At 36.4% G+C, this 23441-nt stretch overlaps 3 protein-coding genes across 5 annotated transcripts in view; 1 reads left to right on the forward strand and 2 right to left on the reverse strand.

Moving 5' to 3' along the window:
• The window catches only part of fam162a (family with sequence similarity 162 member A), a 155805-nt gene extending 149183 nt beyond the window's left edge, over nt 1–6622 (forward strand). The window contains exons 1-6 of one of the 2 annotated variants that reach the window (XM_077244654.1): nt 2623–3021; nt 3109–3165; nt 4466–4561; nt 4851–4962; nt 6094–6202; nt 6290–6622. In XM_077244654.1, coding sequence (XP_077100769.1) covers nt 3114–3165; nt 4466–4561; nt 4851–4962; nt 6094–6202; nt 6290–6403 — 483 coding nt within the window. In that variant the 5' untranslated portion in view covers nt 2623–3021; nt 3109–3113 and the 3' untranslated portion in view covers nt 6404–6622. Of the gene's footprint in view, nt 1–2622; nt 3022–3103; nt 3166–4465; nt 4562–4850; nt 4963–6093; nt 6203–6289 lie in introns of those variants that run through there. The other variant, XM_077244655.1, reaches the window with a different exon arrangement.
• On the reverse strand, nt 302–2653 carry mix23 (mitochondrial matrix import factor 23). The gene is made up of 5 exons (XM_077244656.1): nt 2549–2653; nt 1600–1725; nt 1300–1446; nt 668–727; nt 302–579 (listed from the first exon to the last, which is right to left on the reverse strand). The coding sequence occupies exons 1-5, from the start codon at nt 2597–2599 to the stop codon at nt 529–531; spliced, it is 435 nt and encodes a 144-aa protein (XP_077100771.1). The 5' UTR covers nt 2600–2653; the 3' UTR covers nt 302–528.
• Nucleotides 6623–8098: 1476 nt separating the features above from the next.
• kpna1 (karyopherin alpha 1 (importin alpha 5)) lies at nt 8099–19704 on the reverse strand. Of its 2 annotated transcripts, none has more exons than XM_077244626.1 (14): nt 19608–19704; nt 18109–18245; nt 16755–16868; nt 16567–16666; nt 16381–16475; nt 14116–14247; nt 13901–13989; nt 13725–13824; nt 13006–13169; nt 12452–12530; nt 11874–11999; nt 11653–11780; nt 10796–10971; nt 8099–9736 (listed from the first exon to the last, which is right to left on the reverse strand). In XM_077244626.1, the coding sequence occupies exons 2-14, from the start codon at nt 18232–18234 to the stop codon at nt 9549–9551; spliced, it is 1617 nt and encodes a 538-aa protein (XP_077100741.1). In that variant the 5' UTR covers nt 18235–18245; nt 19608–19704; the 3' UTR covers nt 8099–9548. The 2 variants fall into 2 exon arrangements, with proteins under 2 accessions (XP_077100741.1, XP_077100742.1); XM_077244627.1 differs by having other exon boundaries at nt 18109–18242; nt 19608–19691.
• Between the last annotated feature and the right edge of the window lie 3737 nt (nt 19705–23441).

Consider the following 23441-nt stretch of genomic DNA (forward strand, 5'->3'; position numbering starts at 1 on the left):
ATAGACTAAACGTAGTAATGTAACTGAATAGAAGCTAAATCTTTTCCAAATTACATTGACAAATTTATAGAATTAACTTTTCACAGTATAAATAGGGCCTTTATACAAGAACCGGTCTTTTAAATTTTTAGGATGGGGGTCATCGTGTTGGGGTCCGTGGCATCTAAAAAAAACTGAAAACCCCTGCTTGAACCTTTGACACAAGTGGGCATGTCAAGGTCTGAGAACAGATCAAGAAACGTATTCTCCTCTTCAACTGAAAATTCATCGCTGTGTTGCAAAGCAAATAACATTTCCGTAATTGGAAAACATTTCATTTTTAATAAAATCTTTTGTACAGTATTTATACAAAAAGTTTTACAGAACTAGGGCAACGGTAGTGTTCCTTCACTGTAGAAACACAAAGCCACAGACAGAGCACACTGGTGGAGGAGGGGATTGTGAGATGTTTGGGGTCAATGTCCCGGCTCAGCTCCAGGTGTTGTCCTCAGAACACTGTGTGGTTCATGTTGACAACAGAACAATCATTCACTTGATCTTGGGAGGGGTGTAGTGAATTCGACACCTTTCGTTGAAAACCTAGTGGGGAAATGCTATCAGTGACATGTTTCTGAATGAAAACAGCTCATGTTCAATAGAATCAATAGAAGACACTCAAAAACCTCACCTTCAGACTCCGGTCATTGACCACCTCTTCAACATTCAGCTCAGACTGCATGATTTTTAACTGTAGGCAAATTGAGAAGATTTTAGAAGATTTCGATTTCAGCCATTTGTGAACAGACTTCCAGACAGTGCTATTTTAGTTTTATTATAGAATTATTAATATTTTGAATTAGCATTTATTTTTACATATGTATTCATTTAAGTTGAATTTTTAGACATTTTGTTATGTGCAGTTTTCATTTTATTTGTTTTTTAAATACTACTTCTATTAGGTTCAATTTGTTTTTATTTCAGTTGATTTTAGTTTGATTAATTTCCATTTTTCGTTTTAAGTTTTTTATTTAATTTAACAGAATTTTTTTTAAATAGTTTTACTCAACGATAATAACCCTTCTTTCAAATTATATAAAAGGGAAAATTAACCCATAAGTGCAATATAATAATGTAATCAAAACTTTAAACCATGGATTTGAGAAGCATTTCTTCAAGTCTTCAGATTCACGTGCTTCCGCTTATTGTCTGTTATATAAGTTGGGCAACCTCTAGTCTTACATTTCTTTGGTTATGAGTCAACAGATAAAACTACATAACACTAGAGTGCATCGGTCCCCTGGTGGCAGACAGTGGTATTACCTTAGTTTGTTCTTTCCTGAGTTGCTTGATAATTGACAAGTTGTCACTATCTTTCGCCCTCTTTTCGCGTAACTGTCTGACGACAGCAGAGGTCTCTGTAATACATGATTTTATTGCCTTATCTCTGGACAGATGGGCTTCCATGAGCTGAAAGACACGAAGTACAGAGGAAAATCTTGTAATTAAACATCACATACTAGTGATACTTCACTAAAATAAGTCATACATCAATCACAGAATTAGGGTATCTCTAATAGTCATTTTAGATTATTTAAAAGCACTTTGTAAGGTGATACATACAGATTCATAAAGTTCTTTGCAGGTCTGTGTGGCATCCACTTTGCCTGAAAAGGACACAGTGGGCACAGTGGTATTAAGGGCATGGACAATTCTGTCATCTATGGTGCGCATCCCTTTTAATACTTCCTAGAGGACATACAGAGAGATAGAAAAACAGCAGAAAATGTACTGTAAGCAATGCAATCGTTGTTGTTCTGATGCCTTCCTTAAAAACCTTAAAATTAAGAATAATTTTCTCCATTTAAGGAATATTAATATAACTTATTACTAATTTATCTTAGAGTGAAACCCCTCTGTATTCATCACATATTACATTTATAATGTATACAATATAACTACACATAGGTAGTTGACAATATTTCAAGCAGAGTCCTGCAATGTGACATGTTATAGTTCATCTAAACCCATTTTAAAACTACGTTAAGTTCTTGTATAGCAGCTTTATAAGCTCTTATTAACTGAGGGGCACATACCGCAGACATAATTAAATGAATTGAAATAAATCGTACAATTGAAATGAAATAAATAAGAGGTAATTAAAAAATATTCAAAAAGAGAAAAGTGTTACAACACCTACATTTTCACTTCACCTTCAAATAAAATCCTAATGCTGAAAACAGTTCACGAGTTCATGATGTGAACTACCCAAATATTACACATAAATATGTACTTAATAGCTTTAATTAAAAAAATACTTTTAATTTCTGTATATTGTTTTGTGTATAAATTATAGGTAATTTAATGCATACATTTATATTTATAAAGAAAAGCAGTGTCGTGTTTGCTCTGCTGCTCATTGAACCACAGGACTGCGTGCATCAGACTAGAGGGTCAGACATTTGTACATCTTTCCTGTAAACATCATAACACCGTGCTCATACAAATCAATGCGCGCTTAAGAATCCTGCATATTTTTTATCCTAACCATTGGAAAGTTCGCTCGTTTTACCTGAAACATTGAAAAGTCCTCACAGTTCGGAACTTCACCGGGCGCCGCCATACTGGACTCTGAAGAGGTCCTGCGCGCCGAGGGTGTCCAAATACTGCCTACATTATACTTACTTCAAAAACTGTCGTATTTTACACTAACTAAATAATGTTACAGATAAGTAACAGTATTTTTCATACTAGTGTGGGCCATCTTAACAGAGATTATGTGATGTAATTATTTCTCACTATAATCAGGATTAAACGTGAGCGTATAAAATCCAGAGGTGCTTTATGCGAAATATTATGAAGAACTTCAAATATTGTGCATATTATCTTATTTAACTATGCTTTTTAAAACCAGATGCGTGTAGCGAACACATACGTATGTCCTTAACGGGCGCTCTTATGAGCTGTTTAGACTTCTCAGGGTCCTTCGGTGTTTTAACAGCTCTGCGCTCTTGCAAATACGAACTCGAACTGACATTCATTCAGGTAAAGAAACTAAACCTGGCGTTGTCATTTAGACAGGCTTTCGTGGCTTTAATTTAGTCTTTTTTATATCATTATATTTTTCTTCAGAAGTCATGATCTTCAACATGATCCGCGGGCCTCGCGCTACATTTGGCACTTTAATAGGTCAGTATTTTCCATAAGTTTGTTTTGGACGCAGGCAGCATGTGATCAGGTTTGGCACTGGGCACTGTGAAAGTGCAAGTGGGCATTCTTTATACACTTTTTAGCATAACACTAAGCACTGAACACATGATTATACACGTTTATAAACGATTATGACGTAGTTGGACTTTTCGATACTGGCATGATTGAATTCATGAGGTTATTTAAGGTTATTGCATGGATTTGATCACTTTTATGTTTGATCTAATAGTAATACGTGAAAAGAGCCACACACCTCTTGTGAATTTACGATTGTACAACTCTAACGTTATCTGATCTCTTTACTATAGTAAATAATTATTAGTAACAGTTGTGGTAACTTGGTATCGCTCATTATGTCATCAAAAAGAGCACAAGAAGAATTGGAGCACTAACTATATCTAATGTCTTAGAAAAAATTACAACTTACAAATTGAATATACAAAATACAACAATAAATTTACAAACCTTTTTTCATAAATTAAGGTATGTATTATTAATATATGTAATTGTTATATATATATTATATATTGATAATATATAAATATATCAATATAATAATATAATATATATTAATATAATAATATTCAAACTAAATATAGAAAGAAACTATAATTTTTCTTTATTCAAACTATATATTTTTTCTTTATTTTCTATATATTCATACTCACCATAGCGATTATAGTTTCTGCCGAAATAATACAGTTACGGTACAGTAGTATATATAACAATAGCACGAAAAGATTGTGAAAGCTTGTTTAAAGAAGATCCCAATAAATAACAGTTTTACTGTAACTGAAATATTTTGGCAGAAACTATAATTGCTATGGTGAGTGAATATAGTGTAAATATAGAACAAAACTATACTCTCATTTTTTGAGTATAGTTTGGACATTTAACATTTACAAAGGTAATGTTTTTATGTACATTTATTTCTAATACATTTGAAATGATAAATCAAATGTTCAAATTATCCAATAATAAATTAAATGATTAAAATGAGAAATCAAATTCTTAAATGCAATTTCATGTCCTCATTTGGGGAACAAACTTTTTTTTTTGGACTCATACTAAGTGCAAATGTAACAGGAAATAACATATTAGTTTTGTATAAACATCATCATACAGCCAAAATTGATCACCATGCCAGCCTCAAAGGGACAGTTCAGCTGAAATTGTCTTTATGTGTTCCACTGAGGAAAGAAATGTTGACAGAATTTACATTTTAGGCTGAACTATCCCTTTAATTAACTATCCCTTTAATTGTCTCTTTCTCCCATAGGACAGTGGCGGAGAGGCGTGATGAACGCAGGGAGCAGAAGACTGTGCAGCAAGCCTCAAGAAGGGGCATCTACACCCCAACCGACCACAGAACCGGGTCAGTACTTTAAATATCCATTCACTTCTACCTGCCTGCATTAGAAGGCGTGACATATGACATGACACAGCACTCAAAATGAGACAGCACTTTGACGTGCACATTTTGTCCCTGCAAAGCAAAAAAAAAAAAAAAGCATGTAGCGCACAACACATATCTTGCAAGATAAATTCCTGTTCTGGCTGTTCTACAAGGATCAGATTATACTAGAGGGAATTTTATCTTTTTCCCAAAAGACCAACTTCTCCTCACTAACACCTTGTTTCTCATCTCTCGGTGTTGCCTTTAGCTCAACGGCTCGGGTTTAAAGTGCCAGGCTACCGCCCAACAGAATGGGATAAGAAGATGCTGATGTGGTCCGGCCGATTCAAAACCGCAGAGCAGATTCCAGAGTTTGTGTCGTAAGTGGGCTATTTCTCTTTACATTTGAAGAAACCCCCAGTTTCAGGCATGCTACTTCACTGATGGTGTAGTTGGTTAATGAGGTCATGTGCCAGTTTATTGGTGGAACACAAGAGCTGTCTGCTGTAAGGTTTAAACAGATTTAGTCCCAGTGTAATAACAGGTAATTAGTGTAATTCATGGCATCTGGAGGGAGATCAGAGTGGACTCTGTTTGTAATGGTTAGATGCAAAACAGAACTGGCACGTCCTTTGTGACCTTCCATACATACAGTTGCTTTTCTCTTGGGATTGGTGAATATAATGATTTAATGATTAATCGTGATATTTCTTTTTATCCTGATTCTTTAAATCCCAAGATCAATCTTTTTTAGTGTATGATTAGTTTCAGTTGCTTTGTGTGAGAATGTATATGTAAAGGCTTGTTCACAACAAGAACGATAACTATTAAGGGATAACTAATACCGTAACTATATTAGCATCCACACACCAATGGATGATAGCGATCTATTATAAGTGTGTGCGGTGCAGTGATGTCATCTGCCGCTTTGATTGATTGGCTCTCAAGGTTTTATCGTTCATCAGCTGGGGAAAAAAGTTTTGACGGCTGTGTGGTTATTGATAAAGGAAAAGTTCAATTAAAAAAGAAAATTCTGTCATAATTTACTCACCTTCAAGTTGTTTCAGACCTGAATGAATTTCTTTCTTCTGCTGAACGCAAAAGAAGTTATTTTGATGAATGTCGGTAACCAGACAGTTGCTGTACCCCATTGACTTCCATAGAAGGAAAAGAAAAACTACCAAAATGCAATGAAATCAGTGAAGCCCGATTCAAAAAGAAATGACTCTTGAACTTGTTCTTTTTAGTGAATCAATAACACAGCGCAAATGTCAGCTAAATGAATTACCTCTTTGTTTAATGATTCGTTCAAAAAATAAATAAAGTTTTTTGGGGTATTAGCATTTTAATCAAGAGAAAATCTGTAAATATTTCCTGCTCTAATCTTACAATGTTTTTCTTTGTAAAATCACAGCATTATACAGTAAGACTTCACTTGTTTAAACATATCTTTGTGGGTGTACTATTTTATGCTAATGCCTATACTTATGAAAATACTGTGCTGTTTTCAGTTTTGAGATGATTGATGCTTCCAGGAACAGAGTGCGTGTTAAGGCCTGCTATGTCATGATGGCACTGACCATACTGGCATGCCTCGCTATGGTTATCTCTGGCAAACAGGTAATAAAACAGTGTATAAATGAAATGCCATCTTAGATTTTGTAATATATGGCTTTCAAATCCTTTAATAAATGTCTTTTATGACAGGCGGTAGGTCGGCATGACAATCTGACCGCTCGTAACATGGAGAAGAAGGCTCGATGGAGAGAGGAAGCACAAAAGCAGAAGGAAGCCGCTGAACTTGCAGAGAAAGCCCAGTGATATGCGTTCATTCAGCTCCCAAATCCCATCATTCACCATCCAGTTTTTATCACAAATATCACATGCCACACCCCATGGAAACTCTAGTGGAGGTGGTACAGATGTTCCTCCACGGCTTCTAGAGCAGTGTACAAAATAAAGATGTGAGATGTCCTGTGTGATTTTTGTATATATTCGGAAAAAATAAAATACTGGTCCACTGATGTTTATCTCAATATATCACTGATGTCTCATTGTGAATGTCTTTTGTTTTGTAGCTAATATTTAATAGTAATACTGCCAGAATTACATGACATTAAGGTAAAGATATGTCAGCCGATATTAGAAATGAATTTACCAATATCTGTCCATATTGGATATTTCCTATTTTCCTATTCAGAAATTTCTATTAATTTAATCATATTAAATCTTTGGAAAAATCAAAATAATATAATTTTTTCATACTGTACATTATAATGTTGTAATGCCTAAATTAAATTTTGGCATTTTATAAACTTATTTAGAGCTTTATTTTTAAATAAAGTTATCCTATAGTTCACACAGTAGAGCATGGCACTAGCAACACCAAGGTCATGGGTTTGATTCCTAGGGAAACCAAGAACTGATGAAGTTTTTACCATGAATGCAATGGAAGTTGCTTTGGATAAAAGTATCTACTAAACACAAATGTTAACATGATCACAATCACCATTTTAATAATGGTGCATCCCTACATGAATGGTCTCCTAAAGCTTATGTTTATTATCTGCACTTGGTTAAAATAACCAAACAGAAGTAAAATAGCAGCTTGTTAATCTGTTTGCTTACAATATCACTAAATTATATAGAAAAACAATAAGTAGATGGTCAAAAAAATAGTTTGAGAGTAGTTGAGAAAAACATCAGCTAAACGGAAAGCCGGACCCATTTTTATTCAATTTTACAGAATAACAGTAAAATTACAATACTAACATTTATGGTTGTCTTCATCTAAAAATTTAAACTATTTTGCTTTTATTTTGGCAGAAAACCAATGGAAGACTTAAACGCTTCTCTTTGATGACAGATTTATAAACTATTCTCATTATGAATTTGGTTGGTATGTTCAACTCTCAAATGCAAATTATAAGCGACCCAAACACACATTACTTGCAGAATAGCATTTACTGTAACTTAAAGTGAACACAGTGCTGTGCTTTACTCTGAAACATGCAGCACTTTATATTTTTAGAATTACATCACAACCGTTGCAATTTGATGATCGCACTAAGCCATATCACATTCTAACAACAATGCACTGTTAAAATTCATAAAGTTACCAGGACATTGGCGAGTAACGCCATTTTTACACGCATTTGGCGTTTTGAACCCTGGCTAACATGCGGGGTGTCCTGCAGACGGCGCCGCAAGCTCCTGTAGGGTTTGTTTCTGTGCATTAAATATCTGTATTAGAAAGCGTAACATTTTGCAGTTTATTCAGTAATTGTTTAAGGCCATTTTGCGATTTCGATCATCATACAGTAATCAGGCCCCAACCCAACCATTTTTTTCTCGGATTTACGCAAATAACGTGGGTCATAAAACACGGATATTCCTATAAATACGGGAAAAATCACATCCCTGATGCAATGACTGACCCTTTTGTGAATGAAGCAATGATGAATAAGTCACCTAAAGTACCAACAGATTTCGAATTAAATCACTTGACCACTGAGCTTCATGAAACAGCATTTATGCAAATGGCGTAACAAAGAACAGTTACACAATCTCAATACAACAGCAGTATTGAACAAAGAGCTGGTCATCTCTTAGGAAGAATCTGACAATGAAATAAGAAAAACAAAGTAAACAATCATATCTTGAGCTAATACTCATTGAATTTTAAGTTTAAATGTGTTATGTTTTTAGTTGTGTTGATACATTTGTTTGTCATTTTCGACCTCCATTTTTAAAATGAGGATTATGGCACCTTCTAACCCTCACAAAAATACAATAAGCTAAAACAGAAAAACCAAACAGTACTGAACAACTTTCTGCTCTGTATTTTTTCTTATATAGTTCTAGTCACATATGTTGTGTCTGAATGTGTGTGCGCATTTACCATGATTAGACATTAATATTAAAGTTTTTCTCTCAAACATCGGAAAGCTAAAGCCTTTCATCTCAATTTTCAACAGCTTGTTAAAATATGGTGGAAGCTTTGAAGGGGTAGTTTTCTCAGCACTCTTAAATACTTAGTGTTTACTGTAAATAAATCCCGTAATGCAGATAAGGGACCATTCCTCTTCACCTTGATATCCTGAGAAGCGTTTCGAGGGACTAAAACTGACTACAGATGTTTGAATCTAAACAAAGGGTCTGTTCTGAACGTAAAGTGCTGATGAAGATGATGCTCATCTGAAATTGTCCTTGAAGTATCAAATGGTTTAAATGCACAGGATACAGGACCTGTCTTTATGTCTGTCCAGCAGTCTCAGTGAGCAGGAAGACTCCAACTCCCAGAATTCCAAAGGTGCAAATGTGTAACCCTAAAAGGAGAGGCGGAGCCTGTACAGTTGAGTCATTGTCGGAATGTTCGATGTATGTCAAAAAGCAAAACTGGCATTTTCAGTCAGAAAGCCCGGACCCCTTAGTCTGTCGTTGAGTTGTCTGGGTCAAATGGGAAGGTAAAAGTGCCTTGCCTTCAGCAGACGTCCTTCGGCGTACATTGGCCGGGGGGGATTTTGGAGACATGCAAACACAGTCACATGGTCAGTCCAGTGTTTTACAATAGATGAAAAGTCAATATTGCAGTTACGTCACACAAGCTATGCTTTTCCAGCTTCTATCAACTCATCGCTGGATGCAGTTGTCCTGAATCGGGACTGATGGGATACGCGTGCTTTGAAGGGCTAAATGAAATTTTTAATGAAGGAAGTGGGTTATTTTATTCATATGTAAATGTCTACTGGTCATGTTTTCTGCATGTCGCCATTGTTCCGGATCAGGCCAATGACATCAGGGAAGGACAAGAGGGGGGAAATGGGTTGACCGGCAACACACGCTCTTGTATATCACACTCTAATTGAAATGTTCATTTGTTAAATCCTTCGCTCTGTTGGGTCAGTGAGGCGTCTCTCACCCTACAGGGTGGATTGCTTGGGAAATAAGGGAGTAAATGGAAGTGTTAAAGTTGGAAACCCTCCATGGGAGCCTCACACTGCTGGAAAAGGAACTGCTGCTGCTGGAGGTCAACAGCAGGTGCCAGAGCCGGATCTTCATCATCTGTGCTGAAATAGCGTTCGATCAGGTCAAAAGCCTTTTGATAGATCTCCTGGTTCTCATGACCCTGTAGGAACTCCAGTTTGTCCAACCCTGACGGAAAGCAATAGAAAAATTTGTTTGTCGTTTGTAGTTTTTCTTTTTTTTATTTAATGAAAATCTTCCTTTTTTTTGTCATATGTCCGGTATTTAATTTTAAAGTAATTTCACAAGGAGATGCAAAAAATAAAACAATATTTATTCAAACCTTTTATATATTAACATGAACATCAAAATTTAAAACAAACATGAAACTGCTTGTGAAAACTTGATTTTAGGAGATCAGATTTTCATCATTAATGACATTTGATTTACACTGCTTAACATTGAAAATTATTTATTGTTGAAAGTTTGGGATTTAATGAAGCATCTGAAGTCCTGATAGAACAATTACAGGCATTTGATCAGTTAAGGACAAAAAATATGGGAAACTCTTTCTTCCCCCCTATTCATAAGAACGATACGTCAGAGCACCGGCTCAGTTGAAAAGCTGGCCAATAATGAGCCGGAGTTCTGACGTAGAACCCGGAAGCGCTGCACTGTGTTTACAACGTGAACAGCGCAGGAGAATGACATGGAAAAGAAGAAATTGTTATTACAAAAGTCGTTATTTTTGTTTTGTTTTTTTTGGGCACAAAATGTTCTCGTCGCTTCATAACAAATCAGTTCAACCTTTGTTATGAACCGACGAGAACTTTGTGCGAAAAAAAAAAAAAACTGTAGTCATGTGGACTATTTTAACAATGTCTTTACTACCTTCCTGGGCCTTGAAAGTGGTTATAACGTTGCAATCTATTGGGGGTCAGAAAGCTATTGGATTTCATCAAAAATATCTTAATTTGTGTTCCGAAGATGAACGAAGGTCTTACGGGTTTTGAACGACATGAGGGCGAGTAATTACTGACAGAATTTTCGTTTTTTTGAATTAATCCATTAAAGCTCAAAGTATGTATACAGTTCACATGACGTAAATTTCTTCATCAGCATAGTATGCGTGTTGACATCAAAACTGAAGTATACTTTGCTGTTAAAGCTTCAGGTTTAAAAATGATTCATAAAATGAATCCAAATAAAGATGGAAAAATCACATCCAAAGTGTGACGTTTAACATACCATATGCCTCCTCAATTAGCGCGCAGTATGGGTTGATTCCTCCTCCTCGTTTAGCTTCCAGCTCACCCAGTCGTAGGATGTTCTCCAAACCATTTAGGGCCACCTGTACGATCTTTGAATCCATCAGTGTCAGGAGGTCACATAAGGGCTTGATGCAACCAAGTTCAACAAGATGCCTAAGGAGAAGATCAAAGCATTATAATATATATAGCCATCTTGGTTGCTGATGCAGAAAGTGATCTGATCACAAATGACACGTTAACAGGGGTTAAAGCAAAAAAAATTATTTTTGGACTGAAAATTTCTCCTTGGCCAAACCCCATTCCACAGTCCGTCACACACCCAGTTTAAGAGCATTTTTTTCTTCTTCTTGTAATTAGGAGTATAGTGAGTACATGCTTTACCTTCACAAACGAAATACTCAAAGAACATTTGCAATTAAAGAATGGCCATTTTGAACTGCGTTTCTATTATTTACACACTTTATGAAATTTCAATGTATTCAATCTAATGCTTTTACAAGACTTGACTCTTTGTGATGGTTTAAAGTTATGCAAATTATTTGTATGACTATAAGACTTTATTTCTCAAATAATAAAAGCCAACAGAGCTTTTGCCCGAAATGTGAGCTAATGTCACAAACTATACATAATATAATATTTTGACCACTTCATTAAATTTTGTTTTGTATAAAGCGTTTCTTTAAAGCGAATTTCATTTTGTATAAATTGTATCTTAATTTTAATCGAAGTTTCATCAACCAGTTGCCTAGATTTAATAGATAGATTTAAATGAGAAGCAACGGAGAACTTTAATCCCTGCGTTAAGACCAGGCTTTAAGAAGTGATCGGTCTCACCTGATCTGCTCAGCAGAACCACCAGATGTGGCGTTTGTGATGGCCCACGCCGCCTCCTTTCTTGTGCGGAACTCAGCTACTTGCAGAATACTTATCAACGGGGGAAGCAAATCTGCATCCATCACCATCTACAAGTAACAAAGATCAAAAGAAAGGGTGTGAGAGAGAAAACGACACTCAAACTGAAGTTTATATTATGAACTGTTCAAACATGCATGTACCTGTATTTGAGCACGATTCCCAGCTGTGATATTGGAGATGGTCCAACATGCCTCTTTTTTAATGGACTCTTTTGGGCTACTCAGCAGGTGAAGCAGACTTTGCAGGGCGGAGCAGTTAAGAATCACCTGTGCATGTGAAATCAAATGAAAAGTTACATCCAAAATATGTATTAGCTATAGATATATGATAAATTACATTACATAAAATTTATTTCATAGCATTATTTATGAAATTGTAACTGCAGTGTAAATACATCAAATGCTTAAGTTTAGATGGAGCTTATGTGCTATTGATACTGATTTCATTTGATTGTTAAAAGCCTAGACTCTGATTGAACTTATTGATTAAATGTAAGAAATGTAAGAATTTCACATAATCCATACACCTAATAAAGTTAGAAATAAATGCCCATATAAAAGGTAATGCTGCCCCTAAAAATCTTTTTTTTTAAACCAACAGGCCTAAACCAGCCAAGGTACCAGCACAAAAAAACCCACTGCAAAATACTGTCTAAAATATTGGGATATCATTTTGTCATCTATAAAAAAAGGAAAGAAAAAAAGCTCAATCATTTCACCTGAGTCTGTAGGTCATCTCCTGTGACAATGTTCCCCACAGCTCTTAGAGCAGGCGACACCACCTTATATTCTGCATGTCTGCAACACAAAGACAACCTCAGACGACTGTTTTCAAGTATCGCCAATAAAAATACAAAGAAGAGAAGCCCTCTTAAAAGCCTAAGCCAGAGGTTCTCAACCCCGAAGGGACTGGGCCCAATGCAAACTTCCAGGGCGCCTCAAGATGAATTAATAAAAATTAATTAAAATAATATGAATCATCATTCAAATCAGCTAAAACCAAGATATTTCTTATTTTATTTTTTCTGTAAAGACCCCATAGTCTTGGAAAACCTGGATATCGTATATGAGGGAGCCCAAATTTCTAAAATGAATGAAATACATTTATAATATACATTTTAATTTTTGGTTATGCCCAGCTCTAATCCTTATCCAGTAAATCACAAATGACTGTAAAAGTCAAATCGACAATGGAGGGCCTTTACATCACAAAGGTTGAGAACCACTGACCTAAGCTATTCATTATTCTTCCTATCTGTGTTTCATGTCTTACAGCAGCAGCTCCACTAGTCTGCGACAGACTCCTGAGTCAATAACAGCCTGGATCTTTTCATTGGGACCGTCGGACAGATAAGAAAGAGCCCAGCATGCATCAGCCAGAATGTCAGTATCGTTCACAAAGAGCAGCCAGGACAGAACGCTTAGACACGGTGACACCTGCATTAAAAGACAAATACAACTTAGATCTCACCTTAAGTTTAAAGGTGTGTATACTCATGTGACTTAATTATGTTTAAATAAATGACTCAATTATAAAGGTAATATTGATTTATATTTTAATATGTTAATCCACGTCAATATATTATAAAAGAAAACAAACATTTTTATAAAATCAACATTTACTTAGTCAAGATATTTAATTAAGCATAATTATTAATAACATGTTCTAGTTTTAGCAAACATGGACATGATGATACTCTCCTGATACCCATGATAAGGACTAAAGTTAATCACTTTAAATATTTCAAGTGAACCTGGACATCCCACATTATAATGTACAGAATGAAAAAAATGGATATTCATTTCGAGACTATATTTTAACAGTGTACATTATTAGTGTTTTCAAAATTAGTGTTAGATCATGGTAAAAATCATCAAAATGTAAAGATGAGCTTGGCACAATTAAACAACGATCCAAATATAATATATATTTTTTAAAGCACTATAGAAATGAATAGTTTTTAATTGTTAGGAAATAGAAGGAGATTTTACCTTGGCAAAATCTGGGGGTGGGTTTTTCCCTCTGCACAGGTTAGACAGAGCCCAGACGGCATTCCTCATCATAGTCAGACGATTTTGTTTAGCCAATAACCTGCAATGAGAACATGCATCATTAGAACAACCATTCAACAGTATGGTTCTTTTAAATGAATGCTTGCATGACTTACTGTACTAGAGAGGGTAGAATATTGCAGTCCAGAACATAATCTCTGCACTCAGTGCTGTCCCCTGCGATATTGCCTAAAGCCCACACCGCCTGGAGTGAAAACAAACGTCAATCACATCAAATTAAATATCAAATTACATCAAATTAAGTCCTATTTTATTATACCAAACTGGGTTTATTTGTGCCCCTTCAATGCAAATGTGTACAGATGCTTACCTGTTCTTGTACATCCTCGAAATCAGAGATGAGCATCTCAATGAAAATGGGCACCGCCCCAGCCTGGATGACCACACGTGTCTGGTGGGATGTTCCTGATGCAATGTTAGTCAGAACCCACGCTGCTTCAAACTGCACAGAGACAGAGTATCTTTCACCATACTGCAGAAAAGCATTCACTAATGCACCATTCAAAAGCCAAAGAGGATTAAATAAATATACCTAAGAGACTTGCAAAATATACACATTTCAATAGTGCGAGCGTGTGCTGGGAGAGACTCATGCCGGATGACTCACTGTCTCACTGACTTGGGGCCTAAGACTGGCAAGTGGCACTAGACCGCATAGTTCATTTTAATTAGGGATGTGCACCACGACTAATTTCCACAATGGAAATTTTGTAAGCGACTGGTCGTCTAGACTCTAGTCTAAGAAACCCCCAGAAGAGTGTCAAAAAACAGTGTGTCTAACTAAGCAATGCATTTGAAATGGGCTTTTTGTGCACCTTTGTTTTAATCTATAAATCAACCAGTCAAATCCTGTACTGAATGCTGCTGAAAAATAGGTCATATGCTGTGCTTGTCTTGCATTATGATACAGCGTTGCCTTAAAGGTAGGGTAGGCAATTTCAGAGGCTAGCAATAGCAAGTTAGCTTTGAAATCACTATATCCAACCCTCCCTTCAGAGAGATCTCCAAAGAACAGCTCCAGGTAGAACTTCACGGGTTGCCATCTCGTAATTACAGTTATGACATAGCATGAACGTAGCATAAGCTCATTGTTTTGGTTCAAGAGGTATTGTAAATGACAGCTCAACGTCATCATACGTCATCAACGCATTCACGTATGCTGTGCAGACAGAGCGAGAATGGCAGGCAAACAGTTATTTACTTTTGTTATTGTAGTACAGCTACTCACTTTACTGTAAAGTTTTCTCACTGGTGAATGACACATGATGTAATCCAATAACATTGTCTCTGGTCGTCTCACTTCTGGTCTGTGCACGTTCATGTGTTTTGGAGGAGGCGTGGCTTTGGACGATTGGCAGGGAGGGTGGGATCGTATGCTTTCAATGCTAGCAGGCTAAAGTTAGCATTTCCCAGATCACCTATTGCACCTTTAATATTTAGACCACTTCTATTATTGATTGTTCAGGATCAGGATGTGAAGAGAGTTTCAACCAGTATAACAAAAACAACTTTTTAAAAACAAATTGCCTACCCTACCTTTAGTCAACGTTACCCAATAGACATATTTATTATATTCAACAATCAATTGGCAGTGCGGAACCAGTAATTGCGAACTCAATATTATTAACAGATTACCTGAATTAACAGTTAGTTTCTGCAACTAAGCAGAAAAATCAAAGACCAGAATCGAAACTAAAATAATCTTCATTAATCCAATGGAGCCAACCAACCCTGTGCTGTTACTGGTTGTAGAACTGCAAGATGGCAGCACCCTTGCTACAAAAGCTATAAAAAACATCCTTTGGTCACACTTTAGTTTAGGGCCAATTCTCACTATTAACTACAACTTTTGCCTCAAACTCCTAATAACTACTTATTAATAGTTAGTAAGGTAGTTGTTAAGTATAGGTATTGGGTAGGATAGAGGGATGTATAATATGGTAATGCAGAATAAGGCATGCCACATAATATGTGCTTAATAAGTACTAATAAAGAGTCAATATTCTAGTAATGCAAGCATGCTAATAAGCAACTAGTTAATAGTGAGATTTGGACCCTAAACTAAAGTGTTACCAATCTTTTTTTCTTTTAAATGGCTACATTTATCGTGTTTGTTATATAATTTTTGATTAGAATGGAAATCCATTTACTAAATAATGTTAACATGACTGACTGCTTCATTTCCACTTTAAGGGTATTCTATTCATTAGGATACCAATATAGGTTCTGTTGTTGTCAAGTTTCATTCATAATGTTTCCCCTATAAAATTTCATACCAGTACTGACCCTTATAAACGGTAGTATAAAAAGCCTATAAGCAAGCTTAATAGTTATACAGTTTGACATAACCTACACAATATTTTTCGGTTTTCTTCCAAGTCAAAATACTCTCATACAACATCAGCAAGGTCTGAGGTAAAATCAAATTAACATGACAGTAATTTGATAAGATAAATGTGTTAACTAAAAACAACTAGCATTTCCAATGTCGACTAACAGCAGCAGTATTGTTTAGTTGAATAGTCTCGCAAATCCCTAGTATTAATATGACCCAGATACAGCTTGTTAAGGTCACCTGTAGCGTGCAGTTCTCTCTTCTTTTCAGGAACTCAACAAATCGCTCCACGACACCGGGGGTGGCAATGACCTCATCAATAGGGGGATTAGGCTCTAATGGAGAATTACAATGATGGAATTAGCATCCTTTTATCATAAATATGATTATGTAAATGCTAGTATTTTAGTCTTTGGGGTCTTTCACCTTTAGATAAGAGTTTTCTGAAGCGCTGTGTTCCTATGAGCTGTTGTTCTGGGGAGCTAGAGAATATCATCTGTATCATGTCCTCAGAAATAACATTTCCCTACAAAAAAAAGAAAATAAAATAAATCTATTTATTTTTTTCATTAGTTAGTAAAGACTGTGATTAACTATTGTTTTAACTTTCTCACCGTGATTTGGTCCATATTGTTGGCCTGTGATTCCAGGTATCCACTGTCTGACATCCCATCATCCTCCAGTGTTCCATCCTCCTCCACTGTGGCCACATTTCTGCGCTTGAACAGCTGTAAGAACACACAAAGTCTCAGATCACTGTGCTCGATAAAAATACCAACATGTGCCGCATATCAGTCCTAATCAGTCCTAGTGTTTTTTTGTTTGTTTTTTAATGTTCAAAAATAATCTCCATCAGAATCAACTTCAGATAGTTCAGATTTTTTCTTGACCTGCCAACATTTTCAATGACTGACTGTGTGTGTGTGTGTGTGTGTGTGTAATTTTGGCAAAGATTTCTATTTAAAATCAGGGCTGTTCTTTGGAGTAGTGATTTCCTGTGATTTCCACAAAAAAAATATTAAGCAGCAGAACTGTTTTTAACATTGATGATAATAAATGTTTCTTAAGCACCAAATCAGCATATTAAAATGGTTTCTGAATGATCATGTGACACTGAAGACTGGAGTAATGATGCTAAAAATTCAGCTTTGCCATCACAGGAATAAAGGACTTCAAAATACATGAAAATAGGAGACAGATATATTAAATTGTAGTAAAATTTAAATGTTACAGAATTTTTTTATGAAATATTTGCAGCCTTGGTGAGCATAAGATTCTTCTTTCAAAAACACTAAATTCATTTTTGAACAGAATATATATAATATATATATATATATATATATATATATATATATATATATATATATATACCGGTATTCTGTTCAAATATATATATATATATGTTCATATTTATATACATACACATATATAAGTAAGCAACAATTTTTATATTCCAGAAAAATATTTGTGTTTATCATTAAATTTCTCTTCACAAAAAAATTACTAGGTTTTTAACTTGCCGCTTTAACTTATGTCTATAATGTAACCCCTTCAACTAAAAATTAATAAACACATTTGCTGGAAAATGCTGGCAAAATATGATTAGTAAATAATTTTAACCCATTCTGACTGATGATACAAAGTTTTCCTTGCAACTTTGACAAATCCACATGATCACGTCTATGTTATGCAGCTAGATTGTGCCACCTTTGTTTAAATCAGCCCAATCTTCAACAACAATACCCAATTATAACAAAACAAATTTTTCATTTTTAAAAGACAAACTTATGTACAATTTCAATGAATGTAAGATTTAATGAACAGCACATCAATTGACAGTTCTGTCAAGTCTCCCAAAACTCCCTCAGTCCATGATCTCATGTTTAATATCATATTTACCTTTATACAAAACACCTAAAGAATGAAATCGAATAACAGAAGCCACTCTCATATCTCCAATTCTCTTACTTGTTCATCTTTCTTTTGTTTGCGAAGTTGTAGGCCTTCTTCCTCCCTCCTCCTCCTCATTTCATCTGTGTTGAGTGATTTGTTTTTATAGCTTTTGAGACGTGCATTGTCCTTCCCCTGACTCATGATTTTGCCTGCTGGAAAGACACAATCAAAGCAAGATGAGCACAAAAGGAATCACCAAGACTCATTAAAATAGTTGCTTGATCTCAGCTAGATGAGTCTTTGACAGACCTCTTCAAAAGATAATTTAATGTCACTTGTTTCCTCAGCTGTGGACAAGTAAACCAATTACAATGCCAGATAAGCATTCATATCCACCATTTGTGGCATAACTAATCTGACAGCAGTAAAAATACAGAATACTAATGCAGCCAGTCAGAGCTTTAACATATTTTTCATACATTTCAATGATGGGTTAAAACAAGCAAACAAGGTTTTGTGTCATTAATGTTGTTTAGCCACAAACTTGATATTATCTGTGGCGCAGAAAAAGCTTTCTTGCAAATAAATTCAAGAAGATAAAGGCTCCAAAAACATAATTTAAAGTTGTGATAAAATGGAAGTAGCGACAAATCTTTTTGGGGCTATTTAGCTTCCATAACTAGCCTTCTCTCAGATTAGTGGAAAGAAAACAGGCAAAATACAGTGTTAAGGGTTTAATATTATTTATTATTTATTTAAAGAGGGTTTGTTCATATATCATTTATCATCTGATTTGTTTAACATTTTATTCCTATTTTTCCTGGTTGTTTTTCTGACCGTATTGTCTAATTTATGGTGTGTAGCATGTTAACATAATGAAAAAAGACATTTGAACTTGGCTTTATCCAATGTTCAGATTTCTGTTCTAAAAATGTATGCAATTTTAATAAGATACTGCCTTAATTGCGTTTATTATTTATATTTAGCATATTTAACATATTTCAGACAATTTAGAAATAAAAAAGCAATTGACTTAATGTACAATGATGAATAACGTTAATCAACAGCGGAAGGTTGGTGGTATCTATTATTTAAAATTAGTATCCCATTCACCTGTGTTGTTTTGCCTTAAAATACTAAAAGTAAGATAAGAAACAGCCAGATTGGAACCGAGCTTGTCATGGGCAGTGGCGCTTCAGCCCGCAGTGAAGGGTAGCGACTGATCCAACCATCTCCACCAAAAAACACCCCGTTAAACACCAATCCAACCGTACATAACGCCTATGAAGCGAAGACGGTCGATTCAAGGCAATAAAACGTAATTTTAGGTCATCACAGGGTAGTGATCATCGATTGAAGAGCAGGTTTGTTGGTAATATCTTCTTAACGCCAGACTCGCCTCTCCCTCCCAGATCTGCGCAGCAGCCTCTGTTAGCTCCCCTGCTAACCCACCCAATAAGGTTATCCGACAGCTGCTTTATATTTGTGTTTTAACATTTATACCTATTTAATGTAACATCATATATGTGTAATAAAACCATTCACACACAAATAATCCACATTGGCGTACTGACCTGTCAAAAAAGTCTAGTTTATCCCTGCGTCGTTTAAGCTGCTACTGTTCAGCCTCCGCCGGTATAGTGATACTGCGCATGCGCACTGGCAGAGGACATCGTGTGCGAACTGAAGCGCATGTCAAGTTCTCCGTGTTGCCAGTTTTGTGTAACGAACGGTGTTGCCATGTCCACTTTTTATAAGAAACCTGGGTCTTTTATTGATTTAATAAAGGCGCTTATAAACATGGCCGGTAGCAGGATGCAGGCTTTTTTTATAGCTTATTTACAAATAACAGTTGTATTTGGACTTGGTAATTATGACCTATTAGCCTAATAAAGTTTAACTGAATAGCCTACTGATTACAAATTTTAAGTCAATTCTTCTGTAAAGCAGCTCTAAAAGAGTTTTACATTCTAGTTAGTCTCAACATTTTAGGCTATATGGCTAGTGATGTCCCGTGAGGATTACACCGCATTTATATTTAAAGTTAGATCTTTCATTTTTTAGAACAAAACTAATACTAATTCAGTATTGCCCTTAATGAAAAAACACAACAACAATAAAATAGTACAATGACAAACTTGCTTATATTAAACAGAACTTTTAAGCTGCAGTATTAAACCTTTTTTTGGGTTAAAAATAATCCCAAATAAATTTTTGAGCAAGTAGCTACATAACCAGCCAGTGTTCAAAACTATCCGCTTGCCTTAGCTTGATTCAAAACGGTAAGCTTGAAAGAATGCTTTTAATACCAGTGGTACTGGTGGATTTCCGCAGGAAATTCGAGCATGTCTTTGCGTCATTACATCACATCTGTAGGCTACGTGTACGCGAAAGTGTCTCGGCTAGAAGGCTATATTGAGGATGTTGGAGGTGGAGATTTATAGCCTTTCCTAACAGCACTTGATATAATTAAACGGATCCAGAGAGGTTCAAACGACAATCACGAGTGACACTGGAGATTTACCCGAGCGAATGCGAAAGACTTCGGTCTTCGGAGTGGCTACAGAAAAAAAGAGTCTGCAACCGGGCCCATGCGAAAACAAGGATAAATATCGGAAGGGCATTAAATGTAGTCACGCACTGCTGATGTTGTTAAAATTAACAATTTGAGAACAAAGTACTGTATATTTTGCATGGTTAGACATGATATGATAAGCGATCGTTAAGCAGCGCGATTTACTCCAATGCTTTTTTCCCTTATTTGGTCAGAACATTTGGATGTTACTTACTTGTTCAGATGACATTTTCCGGTGAAAATTCTTATGTTGGTCATACTTCCAAAAAGTAAAATCTGTGATTCCGTAGGACAGTATCCACACCGGCGCGGTGACTGACAGCCGCACACTCTCCTCAAAACATTGGATTCATCCGCGCTATGCCGTGCCGAGGAACAACCCACGTAAAGTTGATAATTGCACGAATAACTGCAATTGCAGATTTCAAACAGAGATGGCAACAAAGAGGAAAAACTACGGACTGCAGCTTAAACGAAATGAATCAGACAGATTAGCCTCTATGGTAGGCTACCCGAGTTAGTTGTAACAAATAAATGAAAGGTCTTTGGATGTTTTCCCAAATTTGTGGTTCATTATTATTTTTCTGATGAAAACACAACAACAGTAAAACAAACTCACTCATATTAAATGAAAACATGCAACTTTTACTAACAAAAGCTCTCTTGAGCTTTTGCCTCCTCCATCCTCCAGTCAGTCATCCGCGCCTCACTCTCGTCATGTGACTTCACCGCAGTCTGTCGCCCCGCCCACACCCGATTTTATTGGTTTATAATACAGCAATCTTATTGGCGTAGACTGCATGAGCATAAATATTCCTTTATGTATGAGTTTATGAATTACCTACCACACTGTTTGGCCGTACTACAGAAATATTAAGTGATAACCATGGCGATTTCAGTAACGATCAATTGGCTAATGTTTTGATGAATTTACATAAATCAAGTTAGATTAAGTTACTGTCAAAATGTCTCCGTAAAGCGCTCATTTTACATCGTTTCAAAGCAGCTGTAGTCATATAGTAATTTTGCATATTGTCATATTAAAATTTCCACCATGGAAGGATTTGAGAGGAGGGTGAGCAATTACATGCGACCGTGGTTGGGCTTGCCAAGAAGTCTGAGCAGCATTGCCCTTTATGGCAAAAAGAACAAGCTAACGCTACCGATCAATAGCCTTAGCGGGGAGTTCATGGTTACCGAGCAAGGGAGGTGCTTCAGTACAGGGATTCCAAGGAGTATCTCAAGCTGGCATTGAGGTCAGGACTGGCAGAAAGTGGAGGGCACATGAGGCGGTGGACCAGGCAGAATCACGACTGCGTCATAAGGAACTGGTGGGTCCCGTGGCTATTGGCCGTGCAGGACTGGGAAGTACTCCAACAACCCATTACAACAAACTGAAAGGTAAGGAAAGGCGGAACCTGGTCCAAAAAGAAGTGAGAGCTGGGATCGAGGAGCAGCGTGCAAGCCAGATGGTGGGAATGAGACAACAGGGTGCATGGACTAGATGGGAAGAGGCCATGGAGAGAAAGATTTCATGGGTAGAGCTGTGGAGGGCTGAGCACTATCGCATCAAATTTCTCATTCAGTCTGTCTATGACACCCTGCCCAGTCCATCCAACCGCTTTTGTTGGGGCAAGGTTGAGACTACGGCATGTACCTTGTGCCGGGGAAGAGGATCGCTGGAACACATCCTCAGCAGCTGTCCTAAAGCACTTGGGGAAGGCTGCTACCGCTGGCGCCATGACCAAGTGCTGAAGGTGGTTGCTGAGTCCATCACTACTGCTATCAAACAGAGCAAGCGTTTACAACAACCAAGGCGCAGAATTTCATTCTTAAGAGCAGGAGAATCCCCACCTTCCCGACCAACAGTTCAGATAGGCCTGCTGGGAACAGCGAATCATTGGCAGCTAAGGGTGGACCTGGGAAAGCAACTCAAGTTCCCCCGAGATATCGTGGAGATCAGCCTTAGACCCGACATGGTGCTGTTCTCAGTAACATCGAAGCAGGTTATCTTGTAGGAGCTAACAGTGCCCTGGGAGGAGAGGATGGAGGAAGTGAGTGAAAGGAAAAGGGAGAAATATGCGGAGCTGGTGGAGGAGAGTCGAATGAGTGGATGTTATTATGTCGATCTATAGCAAATATTATTATTTATGTGCTCAAGAGCATATTTAAGCAATACATGTGCATCACTACTCTGCTGGGTATTTTATTACATTAGCCTAAAATTGCATAAATTAACAGCAGTAATTTTTTTTATGGTTATGCAGCTAGCCTAGGCCTATATGTGTTCATATTTGAAACTATTTTTATCCCGTACATACGCAGATTAAAACATGAACGCAATAAGGGGGTGGATAAATAATTAGGCTAATTTGATTTTTAATAGCCTACCTGATGGCACAGTCACAGAGTTGTTAACCGGTTGACACTTATTAGAAAACTGGAATCTTTAAAAACCATAACATAGGGCTTTACAGAACCAATATATAGGCCCTCATATTTTATTATGGTAAACAACAAGGACACACAAGGAATTGCAATTTAACATTTTATTTGCACTTTGTACCAAATAATGCAAGCATTGGACAACAAATCTCATTTAAAAAAATCAATAACAAAAAAATGTAGGATTTAAAATCAACTGCTTGCATTCGGGTTTGTCCGATGTCTTACAGTGAATTGTCATAATTTGCGTAAAATCCCGTGTTTGTTGTGATCTACCGATCTTGATGGGAATTTGAAGAAGCCAAGTGAATGACAGCTCTATTAGCCTGAAGTAGGCTAGCTAGCCTACGCTGGGGTGCAGTCACCAAGCATTCGTTTTTAAACTATA

This window comes from Siphateles boraxobius, unplaced genomic scaffold, assembly GCF_051911475.1.
Source record: "Siphateles boraxobius isolate OS27281-9 unplaced genomic scaffold, OSU_SipBor_1 26, whole genome shotgun sequence".
NCBI classification, from domain to species: domain Eukaryota; kingdom Metazoa; phylum Chordata; class Actinopteri; order Cypriniformes; family Leuciscidae; genus Siphateles; species Siphateles boraxobius.

What these genes read in the sequence shown, in the direction of transcription:
- mix23 (XM_077244656.1), bottom strand. Translation starts at nt 2,599, where the DNA reads ATGGCGGCGCCCGGTGAAGTTCCGAACTGTGAGGACTTTTCAATGTTT. An exon ending in TCAGGAAAGAACAAACTAAG is followed by an intron (nt 728 to 1,299) that starts GTAATACCACTG and finishes ATTTGCCTACAG; the next exon opens with TTAAAAATCATGCAGTCTGA. An exon ending in TCAATGACCGGAGTCTGAAG is followed by an intron (nt 580 to 667) that starts GTGAGGTTTTTG and finishes TTTCCCCACTAG; the next exon opens with GTTTTCAACGAAAGGTGTCG.
- kpna1 (XM_077244626.1), bottom strand. Translation starts at nt 18,234, where the DNA reads ATGAGTCAGGGGAAGGACAATGCACGTCTCAAAAGCTATAAAAACAAA. An exon ending in CAGAAAACTCTTATCTAAAG is followed by an intron (nt 16,476 to 16,566) that starts GTGAAAGACCCC and finishes ATTCTCCATTAG; the next exon opens with AGCCTAATCCCCCTATTGAT. An exon ending in CACCCCCAGATTTTGCCAAG is followed by an intron (nt 13,170 to 13,724) that starts GTAAAATCTCCT and finishes CTTTTAATGCAG; the next exon opens with GTGTCACCGTGTCTAAGCGT.